We start from the raw sequence: 20,306 nt of genomic DNA, 5'->3' as shown, positions 1-20,306 counted from the left end.
GTTTTCATCCCTGATTAATTGTTGAATTTCAACATTGATTGCGAATGGACAAATATCACATTCTGTTAAAGCTCCACTCCAGTCAGTTTAATTTCAATTTGGGATCATTACTACGCATCTAATAAACAATGTATGCATTTGTTTTAAAAAACAAGGGTTCGTCATAAATATCCATTTTTTTATTTTCCCGATCCTCTCTTTCTCTTGGAAAAACACAGCCTGCCGCTGTGGGTTTGTTAACATAAGTCATTCATATTCATGTTCCACAACCCTGATTGGCTGACAGAACACCTCAGCCTTTTTTTTACGAGAACCAAAACAAACCCCACCTGAATAGAGCCCTGCATGTATCTGAATGGTAAGTAGTCTTGCAGACGTCAGCTTTCATATCAATTTATGTTCCGATAACCAGGTTGCTAGCTACTAGGTTACTTCAGAACTATGAATCATTCATGGAGGCGCATTTACTTCTACTGCATATATCCTCCCCGTTGCTAAACACACAAGGACTAAGGCGATTGGCTATTCAAATGAAGCCCATTGCTGACGTCAAGACAGGGGCCTATACCACACCTTATAGAAACAGCTCTAAAAAAGGAGTGGGGTTTTCAGAATGTGAGCTTTGTAAAACGACGCAGAATATAAATTTCACATTTTCACAGTGTTTATTCAATATACCACAGAACATCCAAAATAACGGAAAATTAGAATTTAGACTGGAGTGGGCCTTTAAGAGCACACCTTGGGTTTCAGGTCACAGTGCGCATATGTACCTTCCTGTAGTGGAAGACATCCTATGGCCCTGTTACCATTCCCCCCCTCCTCCTCCTCCCCTATGCTAAGTGCATGTCCCCATTCCTCCTGAGCACTAAACAAGATAAAAAGAAGCTATAACCAGCTTATGTGCTCAATGGCAAATACAGAATACGAGTTCAGAACGTGAGGATTTAAACGGGGACCAAGGGCGCTTATACTCATGTGGCACAGCTTATACCCACAACACCAGGCAGGTTCTCCCCATGTGAACAAAGCCAGGTTGTATAGTATTGTCATTGGAATGGATTTATTGGATTGGACAGGTCATAAGGACGTACGTACAGGCCAACCAGATCAGCAACCCCCGACCTGGCCATCGCAATCACCATGGCGACGGCTGATGAGAGCAGGCCAAAAGATCACGGTATGAGATGACAGGCTTAAAGGTGATATGGAGACTAAAGCAGCTTTTGAAAAGCGTCATGGAGACACTGATCCATCAGTAGAAAAATCTCTTTGGACCGGGTTGAAGTAAATTCATGTACTGTGCTTGATCAGCATATAATACTGTATGTGTAATAAAGAGACCTTTGAAGGCACAGTACATGAAGTCCAAAGTTTACACAGTAATATTTTAGAGAACAAGAGATTTTACTACTGTTAGATCAGTGTCATTATGACGCTTTTCAAAAGCTGCTTTAGTCTCTGTATCACCTTTAAGTCTGTCGCCATGGCGATTGAGATGGCCAGGTCGGGGTTGCTGATCTGATTGGCCTGTGCATATGTCCTTAGGACCTGGTCAGGCGAGGCCCCCTCGGGCTTGTTTTGACTTGGAGGGATCACGTTAAGACGTTTCCCCATTGAACATTTCTAGTCCATGCATTACAATGAGCCCATCGTCCGATTTCTACCTCCACCCCTGCCCCCTGCCGTGACCACATACAGGTGTCAGATCAGTGTAGAACATGACCAGCTCTGACACAGAATAATGCATTGACAACTCTACTGTTCCAGGATCACATAGAGAGAGAGAGAGAGAGAGAGAGAGAGAGAGAGAGAGAGAGAGAGAGAGAGAGAGAGAGTCCCCCCTTCTGGCATTACTGTGCACAGATTGAGTTAACACACATTGGAATTATTAATACTAATTACAAATGCAGAAATGAATGCTAATTACCACTACAGATGGCTTTTTGGAACACAGTGGCGAACTAGAGGGACACAGGGAAGTAATTGGTGAGCAGCTATTATCGCAACCGTCAGATTCCAGACTGAAGAAGAAATAGGGGATTACGATTTAACTTAGGCACAAATCACAAAATGAGGTTAGGTTGCTTGATGTACTACAGTACACTGTGCATGCAGTGTTGTAATATTACAATGAGTGGATAGAGCCCAGTGCACTCTCTCATGTATCCAGTGGAACAAGACCTCTTTAGCTTAAGGCTGCTCTGCTGTTACCACGGGAGGCTGGCGGAGTTAGAAATTCACCCTGGCTGTTACCAGGCAGAAGATATGTTAACTACTTGTCTCCATTTTCGTAGTGCTGCTGCTACCCCAAAGCATTCTTCTCGAGCTAAGCCCAAGCTAAGAATAGAGACATAAAAGACATACACATTTTATGATCATACACACTTTTTGTGTCGAGGGCATTCACTTCCCCCAAGGACAAAACATAATTCAAAAGATGAAACAGTTTGCAGACCTTCCAAAGATCATAGAGCCCAGATCAAAAAGTATCTCCCGTAATAGTGTCTATACATAATGCCCAAGGTTCAAAGATTCAAAATATACTTTTTATTTAAAAAGTGATTTGATAGTTTAATCATGACCATGATTTTATAACTACTAATCTTAAAATGCTGCTTGTTTGAAGAAACTAAATCAGTGAGTTCTGCTATTGCAGCAACAATAAGCCACCGAAACAGATTTTCAAAACCAACACGCTCTCTCCCTCCTACACACTAAATTTGGCTTCCAAATGCAAACAACAATGAGATTAGCGAGTGCTGCCTTCTCTGCAATATAGAAAAGCTGCAAGCATTTAATGTAAAACCTCACCGTTTCATCCATAGAGTTACATAATATATGTCATTTAGCTGACACTTTTATCCAAAGCAACTTACATTGCAGTGAGTGCATACATTTCAGTATATATGGTCCCAGCAGGAATCAAACCCATGACCTAAGCGTTGTTAGCGCCATGCTCTACCATCTGAGCCACAGAGGACCACATATATTCATCCTCTAGAAAAATGTTGACTGTTTAGGGGCCTTATAGTGTTTTATCAATCGGGTGTTTGAGTGTGAAGCGTCACCTGTGCTGGACAGGTTTAAATAGCATACTGCAGATTCAAACCTGTGGGAGCTATTGTTGTGACAGCTTGCTTAGCATAGTTCTCCAGTCTTTCACATTTGTTATAATGATATTTTAAAACATTGATTTTCATCGTGACATTTTCTTTGTGAATTTGTTTTTGTATGTCTACCAGACATCACCAAATGTCTTCTAATTTCACAAATTGCATAATTTACAGACTATTGACTTTCCCCTCTTTACTTTCCTGTTTTAGGACACACATGATTGATAAGACACAGATATCACGAAGAACTTACAGTGTAAACCAGTCAATTGACCATTTTTGGGGCACACGTTCTGAAGCTGTCATAAGCACCGGTATGATAGGTGACACTGCAATTTCCCAGTGAGGTGTGAGTGCTCAGTCCAGACAGGTCAGAGTAGAGCAGGTGGACACTGGGGTAAGACCATTCACTATGCTGGAGACAACTGAACTCAAAGACAAATAATTGCAAATGTGAGGGACCTGCATGGTCTGGTTGTTTATAAACAGCTTCCCTTTTACTACAGTAATGCTTGCATATGAGTGCCCATTAAGTGTACTGAAGAGTGGTGGTAAACACAACTGCTCCCTGGCCCATGTTATTATTTCACCCGGGGGGCATGGGGTTACAGCTGTGCCACATGGCCCATTTCCCTCCAAGCGAGATGCCAAATACAGATACTGTACAGTAGGCCTGGTAGTCTGCAGTTAGAGAAAAGCGCTTTATAAATAAATCCTATTCTTTTTACTACTAAAGTCCCTCTCTCTCTCTCTCTCTCTCCATTCATCATAGTGGTGGGTGGTGCTGCATGAGTGTTTGGGGTGTAATCGTACATATGCTCATCTTGGTTACTTCCCTTGTTATTTTAGAGAATTAGCCTGGAAAAAGTAATTACGGTTACATACATGTGCAGTTTGAAAACTGTCATGTCGAGTAGCCTAAGAGTAGCCTCAGCAAATCATGCATTGAGTCCCATATAACAGAGCTTGCAGGAGATAGATGTAGTGTACTACCATTGATCTACCTATACTTATAGAATTGGACTAGTAGTAGAATGGACATTCCTATTCAGAGCAACCTTCTTAACTCACATTCCATGGTTCTTATGTTCCATAATGGTGGTATTACTAAAGTGATTGGAAAGATGTGGTCTTTACTGCAGGCTAGACCGGTGTCCTGGACAGCATGGCAAGCCTCTGGACCCACAGCCTATCAAGACACTCACCACATGGAGTAACTTGGGCACAGAGGAAAGTTGCACTTGCACTTTGCAAAAACCATGATGTGCATTTCAGTATGTAAATGCCTACCTGTCACTGGGGAAAATAATGAGGGAAACAACTATTCGGTGTGGCCTAAAGGTGTTCTAGATGAGAGTAGAATCGGACACACAGACTTACCCAGTCCATTCTCACAGTCACTAAATTCCATAGAATGCACAGCGCGATCTACTCCGTATGGACCCATTAGTGTCCTGTGGGGTGGGGGGAGACAGAGGAGAAGAGGGGTAGAAAGGAAGATAGGAGTCAATCACCAACATCAAGCTTTACAGTACATTATGCACTAACGGAAAATACTCAGCGTCACAAAGCAGGTCATGTACTGTACGTGGTGTGGAAACCATTAACCTCAACAATGAGGATACCGGGGCATCATTAAGCTGGTTACAGCCTGGTGGGTGATAAGCCTTTGTGTCTTCAGCAGTTTTGACCCAGCAGATTAGTAAGTGCTGCAGCTATACAGTGCCTACCTACAATACTGTACAAGACTTCACTCAGGGTGAATACTGACCTGCTTCATTGCGTGGTCCTTACATTTGGTAGAATGAGCTCATACGGTATCATACATGTGTGGTTTGAACATCTGTGGATGTTTTTTGTTACAACTGCGTCAAACACGGTAGGAATGAGAATCTGCACTGTCGACATTCTCTTTCAGGCTTTCTAGCCCGAGATGGCCTGATTCAGCCCCATGGGCATGGGGAAGTATCAGTGCTATATGATCTCAGAATTATAAGCTTTGATGTGAAAGTATGTAGACCGAAGCGTTGGGTTTATTATTAAAAAGGTGAAATAAACATGCAGTGTGTGGGAATTTCTTCATTTGAAGAGATGAAAAAACAGCTACTCTTCTGCTTGAGCAGATACAGTACAGGTTTAAAGAGACGTAGGTGAATTATATTTAGATGGGGTACATCACTTTAGCACCTGAAGTGTATTCTGATTTTGGTCTCCTTCACCTTTTCAAGACATAAGAATCAACTGTAAAGAGAGTGTGTGTGTGTGCGTGTGTGCGTGTGTGTGTGTGTGTGTGTGTGTGTGTATATGTGTGTGTGGTGTGTGTGTGTGTGTGTTGTCTATTCATATTCATCCAAAATGTAAACCAAGCATTGAGAGACATTGATGATTTAGTCAAGTTTGTCCAAAATAGCAGATTATCATCAGTGAGTAGAAAGGAGTCACTCAAATGTTGAGCCCTGGTGAGAGTCAACAGCAGAGGCAGAAGATATGGATGGAATGGCTCATACACTTGTCTAATGTCCGGAGCAGGGTTGCCACCATAGTGGCTCCCAGAGTCCCAAACCCTTTTGTGCTGTGAACCCATCGAAATAATTCCCTTTCACCCACATTGTGTACAAAATTAGAACTGGATTTGCTTAGCCACCACCACAACCCAGGAGGATCTACTGTAGCCGTGACCCACCAGTGGGTCCCACCTCCTCATGGGAAACATGCATTACTCAGCCAGTTTTTCTCTATTCAATCAGCATGGATTGGCACCAATGCTGTAAACACACCGAGCAGCCAAAATTCTCATTTAAATCTCTTATTTAGATTTTGGTTAAGCCTAAAATCCTGTTTTCCTCTTTGGTTCGGTTTCAGGACCAATTGGGCAAGCTTTGCATAACCAGTGTCTACCCCTATAGTCTACAGAGGAATACACACACACAAGTATAACTAAATAGTGGGTGCATTACAATCCCAAACACACCTATTAAACTTTTTACGGTAATACTGTAACTTAATAATGTACTGAAATGAGAGGTTTGCATAGATTGTTTTGGTGTATCGGTGTATAACAAGCAACCCCATAGCCATTTTGTCTCCATCATTGCGCACGGTCCTAGGGCGCATGGATGGATGATGCGTGTGGGCTACAATCAAGGTGCCACGCAAAACATTATTCTTTCGTTTATGAAAGAATAGGCTACACTCATAGAAAGGAAATGAGGAAAACACAGACTCTTATAATTGTATTGGTTTTCCATCAATCTTTTACGCAGCGTATAGTCAACTTCTACAGAAAACTATTTTTCAAACTCCCCCTAAATTATCAGTGTAGGGTAGGATATTTTTGAAACATTTGTTCTGACAATAAGAGATGTTGTGAACACCACCAGATGTTTTCAACAGTAAATTGCTATATCAAAACGCACTTGTTATCTTTTGTTCATCTGCAGGAGATTAGAACCATTCAGCAGGTTCTCATGCTCACTGTTTTAGAGCTCAGCTCGCTTAAAGGACAAGACGCAATATTCAAATCGTTAAAAACGCAAATGCAAACTGTAACACATAGGAAAATTACACCGAACAAATTCAATATAGCATTTCAATAACATATATTTTAGTTCCAATACAACAGTAGCGCAGTGGCTTATGAGCTTATTGTTTCGGCTCAAACGAAACAATCTAACCCGTTATCTCGGTAGCCATACACCTGGTCTCCTTCTTCCATTCCTACCTGCTAATTAGGAGAGCTCCTTTATACATGACAGAAAATGTGGGCATTTTCACTCGAAACTCGTCGAAAGTCGTCCACGACGGTCGGCGCTTTTCCCCCCTTCCCGAGTCCACCAAGCCTTCAGCCGCGCGCGGAGGTCTTTCCTGGCGCGAGCCACATGATCATCTGCCTACAGTTCTCTAATTCCGCACGCAGTTAACAAATCGTGTACTCCAAAACATCACAATAACTTCAACCACAGAATTAATCTCTTACGTAACGCACAGGAGCCACCAACAAAACGAAGGGAGCACAGTGAACCCTACTCTGAAATTACAGTTTGGCGTCCGGTTGTCAGACTTCTCAAAAAGAAATAGAAGATGTGTGAATGCATGGTCGGTGGCTGTAGGCGAGGTCTTAGAAGAACAGCTTCTTTGAGGACTCCATCCTTTTTCAACAGGGACAGACAACATGTAGACCCCTGGACGTCGCAAATTATCATTCTACCACACTTTTATATTGAGTTTGTTTGCTTCTTGTGATTAGATGACTTATCAAATGTTGTAATGACATTTGGTAGTAGCCTATTAGGCCTATTTACTGTTAACTTTCTACTAGCAAACAAGCTAAAGCTGTCAAAAGTAGACTATTACAATTTCATGATTTACACCCAATACCAGCCAACCAACTTCATGCACAGACATGAATCAAGGCTGGTTTAGAGTCGAGCTATAGATTTATGACTTGCTGTCTGACCAATTTAAAACCTTTTTGTTCCATACACACAGAAGGATTGGGGTCAATAGAATTTCAGTTAAAACAAACAAAAATCCTAATTGAGAAAAAATTGTGCTTTGCAATTATTTAATTGATTTATTGAATTGAAATGGAATTGACCTGGCTTGACTAACTACAGATTAAACATAACTAAGCACCAGTACCACAATCATAAGCCACAATCATAAGAACCGGCATTTTATTATATGAACTATGTGCAAATCTGTGCACATCCTTGGCTCTGCACATTATATGATAGCTGTTAATGGCATTGCATGTTCAATCTATTGCGGTGCTTTGGAAACACTTACTGAGTTCTACCCTTAGTGTTTGTATTTGTTATAACATTACATTTTTCTGACAACAATGACAGGTGGGGGTCTGACGTTTCCATTCGGAAACCAAAATATTGAGTCTAATCTTTTGAGCCATTAGCTGGCATTGTTATTAGTCTTCGAAGCCACTGACGGGAGGATGTGTGTACATGTACTTATAGGTGTGTGTGTGTGTGTGTGTGTTTGTTTAATATGTGTTTTGGAAATGTTGCACTAAGAGCACTCAGATCCCTCTGTCTGCATGAGTATGGGTGCTCTTCCTCACCACAGTCCTGTCCAGAATAATAGTTACGTAATACCTGGATTATAACTAACACAGAGTGTCTGTATGGACTCTGACCTCACAAAACACAACACAACTGTAATTGCCTCAACAATAGGGCTGGAAAAATATCAATGGAAAAGTGAAGAGAAAAGGAGAGATAGAGAGAGATAGAGTGTGAGAGAGAGAGAGGGGGTGAGGTAATAAAACAACTGAGACAGTATAAGTACAGTATTTGGACTCCAAATCCACCTACATATTGATATAATATGACCTAGTCCCACCCTGTCACCCTGTGTTAGTGTCACTACCCTGTCCCGGCTGGTCCTGTTGCCCCAAATAGACCAGGAGTGACACGTTTGCTCAGAGGCATTGTCACGGTGTGAGTCGTCAAACTTATGGGAGAGGACGTGTTTTGTGACACACACCCTCCTCCAGCGGTATCAGGTCGAGAGGTGGAAGGTGGAGAGTGCCAGGAGAGGCTGGTGGAGGTAGAAACGACCTCAATTTGGGACAAAACGTTAACCGACACGTGTAGACTAAAATCAATTTGTTTGTTGACCCACATAAAACCAGTAGTGTCTGTAAAAGACAAGATTACCTCCCCTTAGAGGGGTAATGAGATTAAAAGATACTGTCAAAACAAACACAGAAAATGTAGCTCCTGATGTCTTTTTCTACGTTGCGGATGTGGTTTAGAATCAACACATGAGTACATGCAGTACATGATTGCAGGGCTAATGCTACATGCCAATCCTTGGGTTTTAATTGTATGGAAATCTCTCCCTGTTCTGACACGCCTAAGATTACGCTGCCACTGTAGATTAACGCTAGCACTTCCTGAGAGAGCAATGCAATTTGAAGTGATCAACTTGTGGTGTGTGTGTGTAGGTGTGTGTGTGTGTGTGTGTGTGTGCACGTATGTGCGTATGTGTGTGTATGTGTGTGTGTGTGTGCATGTGACTGCGTTTGTGTAGTGTGTGTGTGTGTGTGTGTGTGTGTGTGTGTGTGTGTGTGTGCGTGTGTGTGTGTGGGTGGGTGGGTGTGTGTGTGTGTGTGTGTGTGCGTGCGTGCGTGCGTGTGTGTGTGTGTCTACAGAAGGAGTTGGGTGACAGCTTTTTTTGCCTTGTTTCATCATTCTATGATGTAATTCTCACACACACAAATAAGACAAGGTGAATTAAGACAATCTTTCTCTAGGATAATGCCATAGAAATAGAAAGACTAGTGTCATTCCATCAAAATGTACAGAAACACAATCACCCCTCACAGCACTCCATTTATGACCATAAAAACACACTCCTGAATCCTACATCACAGATCTTAAATCACACAGGAGAGCAGGGGGGAACCACTCACTCAATCCCTGTTCCAATTGGAGAACAACACATCCAGTCCAGTACAGTGTGAGGTGATTAATGATGGGCTTTTCAGTCAATGTACTGTGTGTGTGTGTGAGAGTGTGTGTGAGTGTGTGTGTGTGTGTGTGTGTGTGTGTGTGTGTGTGTGTTTGCATGTGCATGTTTGTGTGCCTGTGTGTGTTTGCATGTGCATGTGTGTGTGTGTGTGTGTGTGTGTGCCTGTGCGAGTGAGTGAGTGAGTGAGTGAGTGAGGGAGTGTGAGTGAGAGAGGAAGACCTGTGTTGCGCACAGGGCAGTTTATCAAATCCTGTGTGCCTTGCTGTTTTCCCCCTCCATCCATCACAGTGAGGACCTGAGAGGGACGGGATTGCCTGTCCACCAATAACAGACCTAGCAGTGACATCAGCATATTCTGCTATGCTTTATTTTACCAGTAAATACCAGTACAGTGTTTACCTAGCCTGGTCCCACATCTATGTGCTTTAGCCAACTGGTCATAACAAGGAATAATGTAGACTGAAGACCCTTCTCTTCAGGCAAACATCTTGACTGTCCCTCCTAAAGACCTCTCCACCCCCACTACCCCTCAATACAGTTCCTCTACTGTTAATAATATATATTTTTAAAGAATTTAAAAAAAGCATTTCTAGCATTGTGACTTCCAAGGGTACCTGGTCTTAGCATAGATTTTTTCTTATGATGACTGATGTATAGATGATTCACTTACTTTCGACAAATGTAGTTGCAAGTCGCTTTGGATAAAACCGTCTGCTAAATGTCAAAAAGCTAAAATGTAATAACAGTTGTCTTAAAAGCAAATGCAGATCTGGCACTAGGCTACTTAGGTAACCTTGTTACTTAGATTTTGGGGGATTTATTTGGGATTAGAGCAAGTGCTCTTATTGTAAATGCACAGAAGCTGGTACAGTAATACAATTAACACTGACCATCTATACTTTCAGATCAACTTGTTAGCAATTTACGCAATCATGCTGGTAATACAATTAACATTTAACATCAGAACAACTGAACATATTAACTGAACACACCACGCCACTGTAGTTATTTGTGCCCCCAGAAAATACCAGGACAGTGACCTCTGAAACAGGACTATAAAACAGGAAATAAAATCATATCAAAAATTCACAGATTGCTGAGCACACAGTTGTTGTCTGTGGTTGTTGTGTTTTGAGCCACACTTTACGCTGCAATGTGGGAGTTCTGACAGCTGACCGCAAACATTTGGGTTTTTTTCCTCTTACGTCAGATCAAATGACAGCCAGAACCTCTAGCCCTGGCACTGCAAGCGGCCAATTAGCTGGTTCGACTAAAGCTTGTACTGTGTTTGTTGGTTTGTCGCTTTGTGTTTATGTAAACAACTCAAAAACATGCATATTTAATATTCGTTGAAATTGACACCTTATATTTGCGTGTATTGCTGCTCTATTCAAGTCTATTCAAGTGGGATTAAGTGATCTAAAACCTCACAAAGATTGTCAGTCTCCAATAGACAGACATAAATATGGTTTAAACCAATCAAAATTCCTGTGTGGTAAGTCTCTACAATTGTTCAAAACAAAACAAAACATAGGGATTATTGGGATTGAAATAGAAACAATATAAAAGACCCTCAGGCACTCTCTCTCACACTCACACTCACACTCTCTCTCACACTCACACACACACACACACACACACACACACACACACACACACACACACACACACAACTGACATTCAGTCACACACAACTGCACCCCCAGTACACCTTCCAGACTAACAATAACAAACACACGCGCGCACACAAACACACACACACACACACACACACACACACACACACACACACACACACACACACACACACACACACACAGACCTATTCTCTTCTCCTCCATCCAGCAACCATGCAACAACCATTTGCTTTAATCACCAAATCTGCACAGTGGGTTGTTATCAGATTATGGGATTATCCCATCCACATTGATAAATCACATAGAGGCCTGGGCCCAGACAAACACACACACACTGGCAGGCTCATACAGATACAGCCCCGGTCCCACACAGTGGTCCCCTGCCCTGCCCTGCCTGTCTGTCCATCCACCTCCAGAGAGAGGCCCAACCCACAGATCCACCCAAGGAGGAAGGGAGTGCAAAGGGTGGGCTAGGGAGCTGGCAACACATTGACTGATGATGGTCCTCCATCCGTCCGTCCCCGAGACTCGCCCAGCACAGATGAAATGGGTTAATCTCACTGCGTGAGAGAGAGAGACCAGTCTGACCTGTTTATGATCAAGTGAATAATGGGAGCAAGGCTGCCCTCTATGGGTGAAGTGGGGTAGACAGAGAAGTCTATTAAATCAGGAGCGGGACAACTCTGGTTCTATGGCATACCTGATTGAACTAAGTAATTATGGTCTTAATTCCAGACCATGACATTATTGAGGAGTGAATTGGAATCCCATTTTGAATTGATTTTGCTCGACAAGGAATAATGAAGGTGATTCAGACTATGTGTGGCCGTCATGTGTGTTATTACTGGGCTGGAACAAAAGCCTGCACACACAGTGGTCTTCCAGGACCCCCTATGGTGCACACAGATTTAGGTGGGACAGTGTTTCAAATAGGTGGGTTGCAGCTACTGTCAGACCTTGGGTCCTGCCTGAAGGCTGCTGGTTAGAAACATAGGTTTTGTTGAGTTGATGGGTCACGGCACAGAAATATTTGAGGTATAGAAGCATGTATGAGTGAATTATGGTATAGAAGCTAGATCTGTATTTACAGTCTGTATATGAGTGTCATGACTTTTACACTGTGTTTTACGATGCCTTCTTAGCTCTCACATCTCACAGCAGGAGAAACATGAGGAGCTCAATTAAGCCGAGTGCCACTTGGCAAATTTCTTTTGCCACTAAATGTATGTGGTGGAAGTCTGTTGGTATCACTGTGGTGTAATTGTATTATATTGTAGGCTATATCCTTATTTCTTATTCACGATATTACTTGAGAAAATATCACGTTATATTACGATAATATCATTCATTGCTGATGTATGGTGGAGGCATGCCAGCGTGAGTAAAAAATACTGCAGTGCATTGAGTGTGTTGTAGTGAAACAAAGAGACATGATTTCACTGCTAGATGTGCTTTGCCTTGCAAAAAGTGGATACTGCACTTGTTGTTATGCACATATCTGGAGGTTCAAGCACTTTCACAGACTATTTTCTGTAAGAGAACAGTATCATGATATGCTCCAAATATTGCTATATACCCCAAAAATTACGATATTCGATAACTTCTAAAATATAGGCCCAACCCTATCATAACACATGTCAGAGCTCTATGTTTCACCACTAAATTAATTTTGCAGTTATGGGACTTTTCCTACAATGAGGGGATTTACATGCTCAAGTTCTGTTTGTGAAATTAAACCAAAGTCCCAAAGGTTCAAGACCCATGTGAATTAAAGAGAGAGTATGTGGGGATGACTCAACAGGAGGCATGCTATGGAGACTATCAGATACCAACACTATGCCATGGAGACTATCAGATACCAACACTATGCCATGGAGACTATCAGATACCAATGCTACGCTATTGAGACTTGCAGATACCAATGCTACGCTATTGAGACTTGCAGATACCAATGCTACGCTATTGAGACTTGCAGATACCAATGCTATGCTATTGAGACTTGCAGATACCAATGCTACGCTATTGAGACTTGCAGATACCAATGCTATGCTATGGAGACTATCTTGCAGATACCAATCGTCAGTCTTTTCAAATAGGAGTATCTGAACATTCAGTCAAGGTCACTACCAGCTATGGACCCACTCTCTCTGTCAACCTCTTTCTCCCCATCATGATCATATAGCCTACTTCACGGTGCACTTCAAAAAACATAAATAGTCTAGTGTGTGTATGTTGCTCATTCTTTTAAAAAGACATAAATCAGGCTAACATTTAAACAAAATGCATGTTGAAATTGAAATAACAGGGGCTAAAATGTGTGACAAAATTCTGCCTTGATTGGTTTTCTGTTAAATGAACAAAACAAACTGAATTTCCCTCTGCCAAACAAGCTAATTAGAACAGTAGATCTCGTCTCTCTTCGAAAAACAGCAGACACAGGTCGTCCACATATCCAACAGCCCTTCTAAAGGGACACAACAAACCAGTCAACTAAGCAACAATGCGTCAATAGGTGGGTTGAGAAAAAAAAGTGGTCTTCCCCGGGGGGCAAACCCAGTCAGCATCTTGCTGCTCAGAATGCAGATTGCTGGTCGAGGGAAAATCAAAACCAGTGAAGTCATTCACAGCCAATCAATACCCACTAACAGGGTCGGGGGCAGGAGAGAGGGAGGGGCAGATGAGGAGTGAATTGAAATCCCATTACTTTGAATTGATTTTGCTCAACAAGAAATAATGAAGCTGATTCAGACTGTGTGTGGGTGTATGCTAACAATAAAAATTGTTAAATTGCATATTGATACAGAGACCTGATGATAAAGGGTTTTAGACTTAAGGGATATGGCTGTGATGTTGAGAAGCATCATCAAAATCCCTTCAGCTACAAATAACAGGATCTTAAAGGTGTGATTGGAGTAATTTATTTTCACAGCAGCAACTTGAGATAAGCCTAGTAAAACCACAAATAATCTCAACAAAGTGAGCAAACAATTACATTCACAAAGACCCACCCCCTCAGTTTACCGATAAGTGCAGGGGCAGCACCTTTGACCGGAAATGCACATTATGGATTGCAACTTTAAGGTGATCTCTACAAACTTGCGGAAGCATTACTCAGTAAGCATCCATTTTTTTCATGCACTGGAATATTATTCATCCAATAGAATGGCTATAAACCAAAAATGCCCCAAAAATAAATCTGATAACATTGTTATGAGCTCAAGCCTTTCTGCCCTCTCATGCAGGAGAATTGGTTCTCCTAATATGACCCCTAAATCAGGTTCCTCCTGTTCCTTTAGAGAGGACACAGTATCAGGGACCACAGTCATGATGTGGCACACAACTAATCCATTCCGATTACTGGCTTAAATTCGCCCACTGAAGGAGTCGAAAAAAATATTGTTGCTATAAATAATATGCAAAAATAAATAAACACTAAGCGAGTAAAAACGCCAGGACTTTGAATGACACATCACTTACACATTGATTTTTTAATTATTATTATTATTTTTATATATGTAGAATGCATCGACAGGCTGGTAAGGCTAGCATACATTTGCATTTTTGGAATCAAAGTAAGATGGGCCACAATTTGCTTTTCATCAAGTATTCTTTGATTCAGAATTCAAAATTCATTAAACAAAGATCAGGAAGAGGGGCTATAACAATACAGTTGTATCAAGAATGGTGATAATGAGGAATGTCAGGAGCGAACTCACACTGTAGTATCTGTGAACATAGTATCTGTGAACATAGTATCTGTGAACATAGTATCTGTGAACATAGTATCTGTGAACATAGTATACACAGCAGGATAACCTTGTTACTGTACAGCACATCTGACGGTAACAACTCAAACAAATCAGCAAGACTAAGGGAGCGTGACTTAACAAAAATGTGTTGATTCATTTGAGGGAGCAGAGAGTGAAGGAGGTACTGCATCAGGGTTTGTATTCCATGCAGATTGGCTGACTACACATGACAAGCAGTAAATAGCATGCCAGGCAATATGTCACTCCTTTCTGTGAGGATGTGAGTAAGAGCATCTATTGGTGGTGTGTATGTTTTTTGGATGGTTGATATCAATCTCAGAGACATCCTACAGTATTGTGTGTATCAGAAGCGCTCGGAACCTCTAAAGGACAAGAGAGAACAGTAAATTCTAAGCGAGTGACTTATGAAGAGAAAGAGAGGGCATTGGGATGGCAGGTTCCCTTCAGTTACTGACTTCTCTGTCTCAGCATGGATCTCTTTACATATCTGAGTAAGCAGGAAGCAGTTCAGGGTATGAAAAATGTTAGACTTTTTTCTGAGTGCACAAGATCCTATCGTACGACTACCCAGGTTCATGTTAAAGAAAATGTATCGCTGCAATACAGCCGATCACAATTGAGAAATAAGATATTGAGTATAGCCCACAGTATCTCTCGACAGAGAATATACAAAAGCTACTGGCATGCCTCAAATATCACTGCGATTCAGTTACCCTCTGAACAAACTATAACAGAGCATGTAATATGCTTACTCTAATAACCAGGTAATTTAAAGTACTCTAGAGTAAAACATTATTTTTTTTTAAAGAAAAGAAAAAAGAAAACACTCTTAGTCTGGACAAGGGCCAGGGCAATGCGTAAGGTTGTGTAAGGTTTCTACAGCATACCCCGCCTGAATTGGCTTGTGTGGTGGTACCAATTATCACCATGTCATAACTCTCAGCATCAATGATGTTTAGCTCTGCATCACACTGCAATCATATACTGCATTATTCACAGCCCAGTCTAGGGCTGTGACCCACCAAGAATTTAACCACCATTTTGGAGAGAAAGGTTGGTTTAGAGTTTCCATGCATTACCTTGATTAAAAAAAAGCTATTTTGATGCCCCTATAAAAATGTCAAGAAGAAGCACATCAACCCCTACTGGGTCAGTGGCCCCATGACTATTCAAAACAAACAACTGCACCCCAGCTCATGCACTTTGCCAAACTCACCCCGACGACGTGCTCTCCATCACACCTCCACCACACCTACCTCTTCTTCTGGGGGTAATGCATCCTAAGTGGAAACATTTCCAGATCTAGCTTTCCCCTCCGTGGATTAAAGTCTTGGATTCCTGTCATGTAAATCAAAAAGTAGTCCCAGAGCTCAGGTGAGGTCATGGGTAGACTATCGTGGTGCTGTGGCACTGTGGGTGCTACTGCTACTGCGAGAGAGAGGGGGTGTGTGTCAACCAAGGGGATACCGTGCGTGTTTATTACCTCCCAAACCATTCCCCTTAAGTGGTCCCTGCTGACCCAGCCCCATTGTCCACTCAGGTCCTAAATTTAGCAGCAAGTCACCGGGCAGACTGACTCCTCCCCTCCGGGCATGGCACGAACGCGAAGTTAACCCTCGAGCCGCGCGTCCTCTCTCTACCTCTCCAAACTGCGCACAGACACACACGTTCACGTGCCATCGTGCCGGGGGATGCTTACTGTATTTTAAGATGTTCAGGGCGGGTCACATGTTGCACGCACAAAAACTAAGTCTATCTTGACGGTGAATGAGTAAAAATTAATTGGAGACAGAAATATGCCTTGTCGTGCCATGTGATGGGTAGCTATGGTTTAGACAGATCTTAGAAACAAGTGAGATTAAAATTTAAATAAACAGAAGGCTAAATGCATGGCATTTTTGATTAGCACTATTATATCTCATATGATCTGTAATTGACTTAATCCGAGATAAATGCCCTCCCTGTAATAAACCTGGATAAAACACACCGGGTTTGCGTAATTTGGGTGTAATTTGGGACCTCTAAAGTTTTGGTCTATAAAACCAAAGCAGCATTCATAACATGTGTAAAAGATAATTAATAGTAATAAAAACTAACGTATTAACAACTTTGTACAATATGTAGGCAAAGGCTTGCGTTATACTATGCCAGCCAGGCATACCTGCTGACGCACGCAACTCAACATTCTGTGGCTCCAACAGGAGCGCGAGCGATACTGCGCAACATCCATATTTAAACAGGTCAGTTCAATCCTCATAAAAGTTATAAAAACATAACCAAATACCGGTAGGTCAAATGTATAATGGACACAAATTGACAACAATGGTCACAATTATACCAGAAAAATAGACAATAACCAAAACGCAGAAAATGCATCTGGTGTAGGCTACCCCAGGCTATGTCTCTAAACTTAAATGTCTGTGACACACAAGAAATGACACCCTGCTCTTACCAGTAAAGAAGCGAGAGTCCATCAAAACGCTCAAGCTCTCTGGTCCCCCGCGGTTTCAGAAAGGACATAGCATCTAAAACAGTTGGTAGGGTTGAAATGTTCAGATCGGTTTCAGAGTTTCAAAACAACACCGCGGGATGATCCCAGAAAACGCATCACTCTGTCTTCACGTCAATGTAGTTGACGCGATGCACGCCGCGTCCCTTCGCTGAGTATGTATATGTGTCAGCACTCATTCCACATCAAATCAATGAGCCCGAGATTGCTAGGTAGAGGAGAGCAGAGAGCGGAGAGCGGAAAGCGAAGATCAAGCTCAGCTAGTCCGTTTCTAATCTGTTGGACACGTGGGTTTTATGCTGACCTAACCCTGTGTTAAACAAAATCGGAATCTTTCCTTTAGCTGCAGCACATGGTTCAGACTTGTTTCTCTTGTGACAACCACGTCTGTTCTCCCAAAAAGACAAGCAAGAGAGGGATGGAGTGAAGAACTATGCGAGGTTGGTGCATCTCTCTCCACAGCCCGGGGTGCAATGACAAACTGGGCTTGTCTCAGGTAATGTCCGCGCGCTAGAAGTCAACCTGTCCTGAAAGGTGAACCCAAGAATAGCCTACCCCCTGCTGCGCGAAACGCATCATTTTCCCCAAACAGAAACGTCAGTGTGTCGTATTTACACTGTGATTTGAAACACCCAAAATTGTATAACTTCTTGCAACTAGTAGGCTAGGTGTTTCCCAAAAACCAGCTGCAGCTCGTTGCAAGTATTTTTGGTGGCAGCTAGTTGCAAGCATTTTGTGGTTTGTTAGCACTTTTTTAACAGTATAACCACTCTCGTTTATTTCTCATGCCAAATTAGGCAACGTCTTTTCATATCAAACTATAGTTGTGGAAGAAGCCAGCTTGTGAGGTATAAAAAGCATTCCAGCTGGTCATCTTGAATCTTGCAAGTCAAACATACATACAATGCACATTCTGCTACTGCTGGAAACAGATTGACTATTACGTTAATTTACAGGGCCAAAATCTCACTTCTTAAAGGTAGTTATTAATAATTTACATTAGCTTCTCACTGAGAAAGCAACATAAACTAATGAAAAGTCTTTGCATTTAAAGTGTTTTCAACATTAGTAATTTATAAAGACCTTGTTATGATATCAATTTGCTGTACATTTTCAGGCACTAAGTTTTTTTTAAATATATTACAGATATAAAAGGGTGTGATTAGCTATCATTACATTATAATTACCTAGGAATACAATAATAATATATTATCCTTATTATTAATAACAATATGTTTAAATGCATTATGTAATTTGATTAATTGTCATGTTCAGATTACATAGTTTAAACAGGTAGAGCAAGAAGCTCACATGCAGTCACATATTTTCAGATCGGACTGCCCCTTGTATCATTGTTTGTCGAATGGTCTTTCATTCCCTTGTTGTATTTTAGACTGTGAACACCCCCTCCAACTCCACAACCACCCCAACCCCCAGCCAATGCCCATATCCCCTCGCCTGTACTGTACATGGTAATTGGTAAAGCTCCTCTCACACATGCCTCTCCACAGGCCCTATCTCCACAGGCCCTCCTCCTCTTTAATCCAGTAGAGCACTTAGACTCCTAACCCCCTGATGCCGGATCAGATATTATATCGTCCCTGCAACGGTCACAGTTAGGATTGGGACTAAGACAATCTGACCCTAGAGCTGTGGTTTAAGGCAACTTCTACCCCGAGCCTGCTAATCCAGTCTGACCACAGGGTACTAGTGGCACAGGTCCATTATCTGCTTACCCAAATCCTGACCTTTGACTTGTCGAAGGTGACAATTGTCAAGACTGACCTTAGATTAGTGCCTGCAGGAACAACATCATCCTACTACATCCAATCAAATGGGCTAGAGAGAGGGAGACGATGATGTCATTCAGCTGATTCTGTAGATGTGTTTTGATTGGTTAATGAATGGGGCTGATTGTCAGGTACCCTTGAGGAAAGGTTTAAACGACACCTTTTTGTGCTTAGAGGGATGTTGTTGTAGTATGCCATTAAGGACTTAGTTTGTTGTCCTTCTTTTCTCTGCCTTTGTTTGAACATTTGTTTGAACATGTAACTTTTCTAACTGAATACATTAAACCATAAACATTAGTAAATTAAATATTGCTTTGAAATATTGCTTGTTTTATTTGAGAATATTGAGCTTATTCGCACATAAATTGCTGTGATAAAACCTCATCGTACATTCACTATGTAAGACTAGCTTTTTTTTGCTCGATTAATCGCAAAGACGCAATGCTGGGAGGGCGAGGTGAATGTAAACTTGGTACACAGATCCTATATCAATGGCACAGATGCCATGCGTTGGTTGTGCTCTCTAGTGGTCAATACTGATAATGTTCTCTTGAAAAGGGTTGTACAGTACAGTATGCAATGACAATACTGCACTGTGGGGGGAAATAAGTGCACACACCACAATATGCCTTCCCTGTGAATAATAAATGTCTGGTTGAATGCATTAGAATGCATATTATTAATCAAAAATCCAATGTTTGATGTTGGGTTGGATGAGGCCATCTGCTTTTGTACACGGCTGTATCAACCCATGATGAGTTGAGCATGAGCGCAGATATTGATTTGTTAGATATACAGTAATAGGACTCTCTATGTCCATCAGGTAAGGCTGGTGGAGGCAGAAATCGAGAAAAAGGACGGGTTCATTGTAATGCACACACACACACACACACACACACACACACACACAGACTATGCAGAGCACTGTGGAGGAGTGACAGCACAGCCACAGCATAGTTGACCTGTATGAGTGAAACAGGCAGGTCTTTGAA

General features: G+C 41.8%; 1 protein-coding gene across 1 annotated transcript in view; it reads right to left on the bottom strand.

Moving 5' to 3' along the window:
• The window catches only part of LOC310810007 (syntaxin-binding protein 4), a gene marked incomplete at its 5' end in the record, with an annotated part of 49,967 nt that extends 32,432 nt beyond the window's left edge, over positions 1-17,535 (bottom strand). Inside the window, 2 exons of the mRNA XM_083677586.1 lie at positions 4,497-4,570; positions 17,468-17,535. Of these exons, the coding sequence (XP_083533712.1) occupies positions 4,497-4,570; positions 17,468-17,535 (142 nt within the window). The remainder of the gene's footprint in view (positions 1-4,496; positions 4,571-17,467) is intronic.
• Positions 17,536-20,306: the final 2,771 nt, after the last annotated feature.

This window comes from Argentina silus (genome assembly GCF_951799395.1).
Source record: "Argentina silus genome assembly, chromosome: 9".
Lineage (NCBI taxonomy): Eukaryota > Metazoa > Chordata > Actinopteri > Argentiniformes > Argentinidae > Argentina > Argentina silus.
This window is presented reverse-complemented; position numbering and strand designations above follow the sequence as displayed.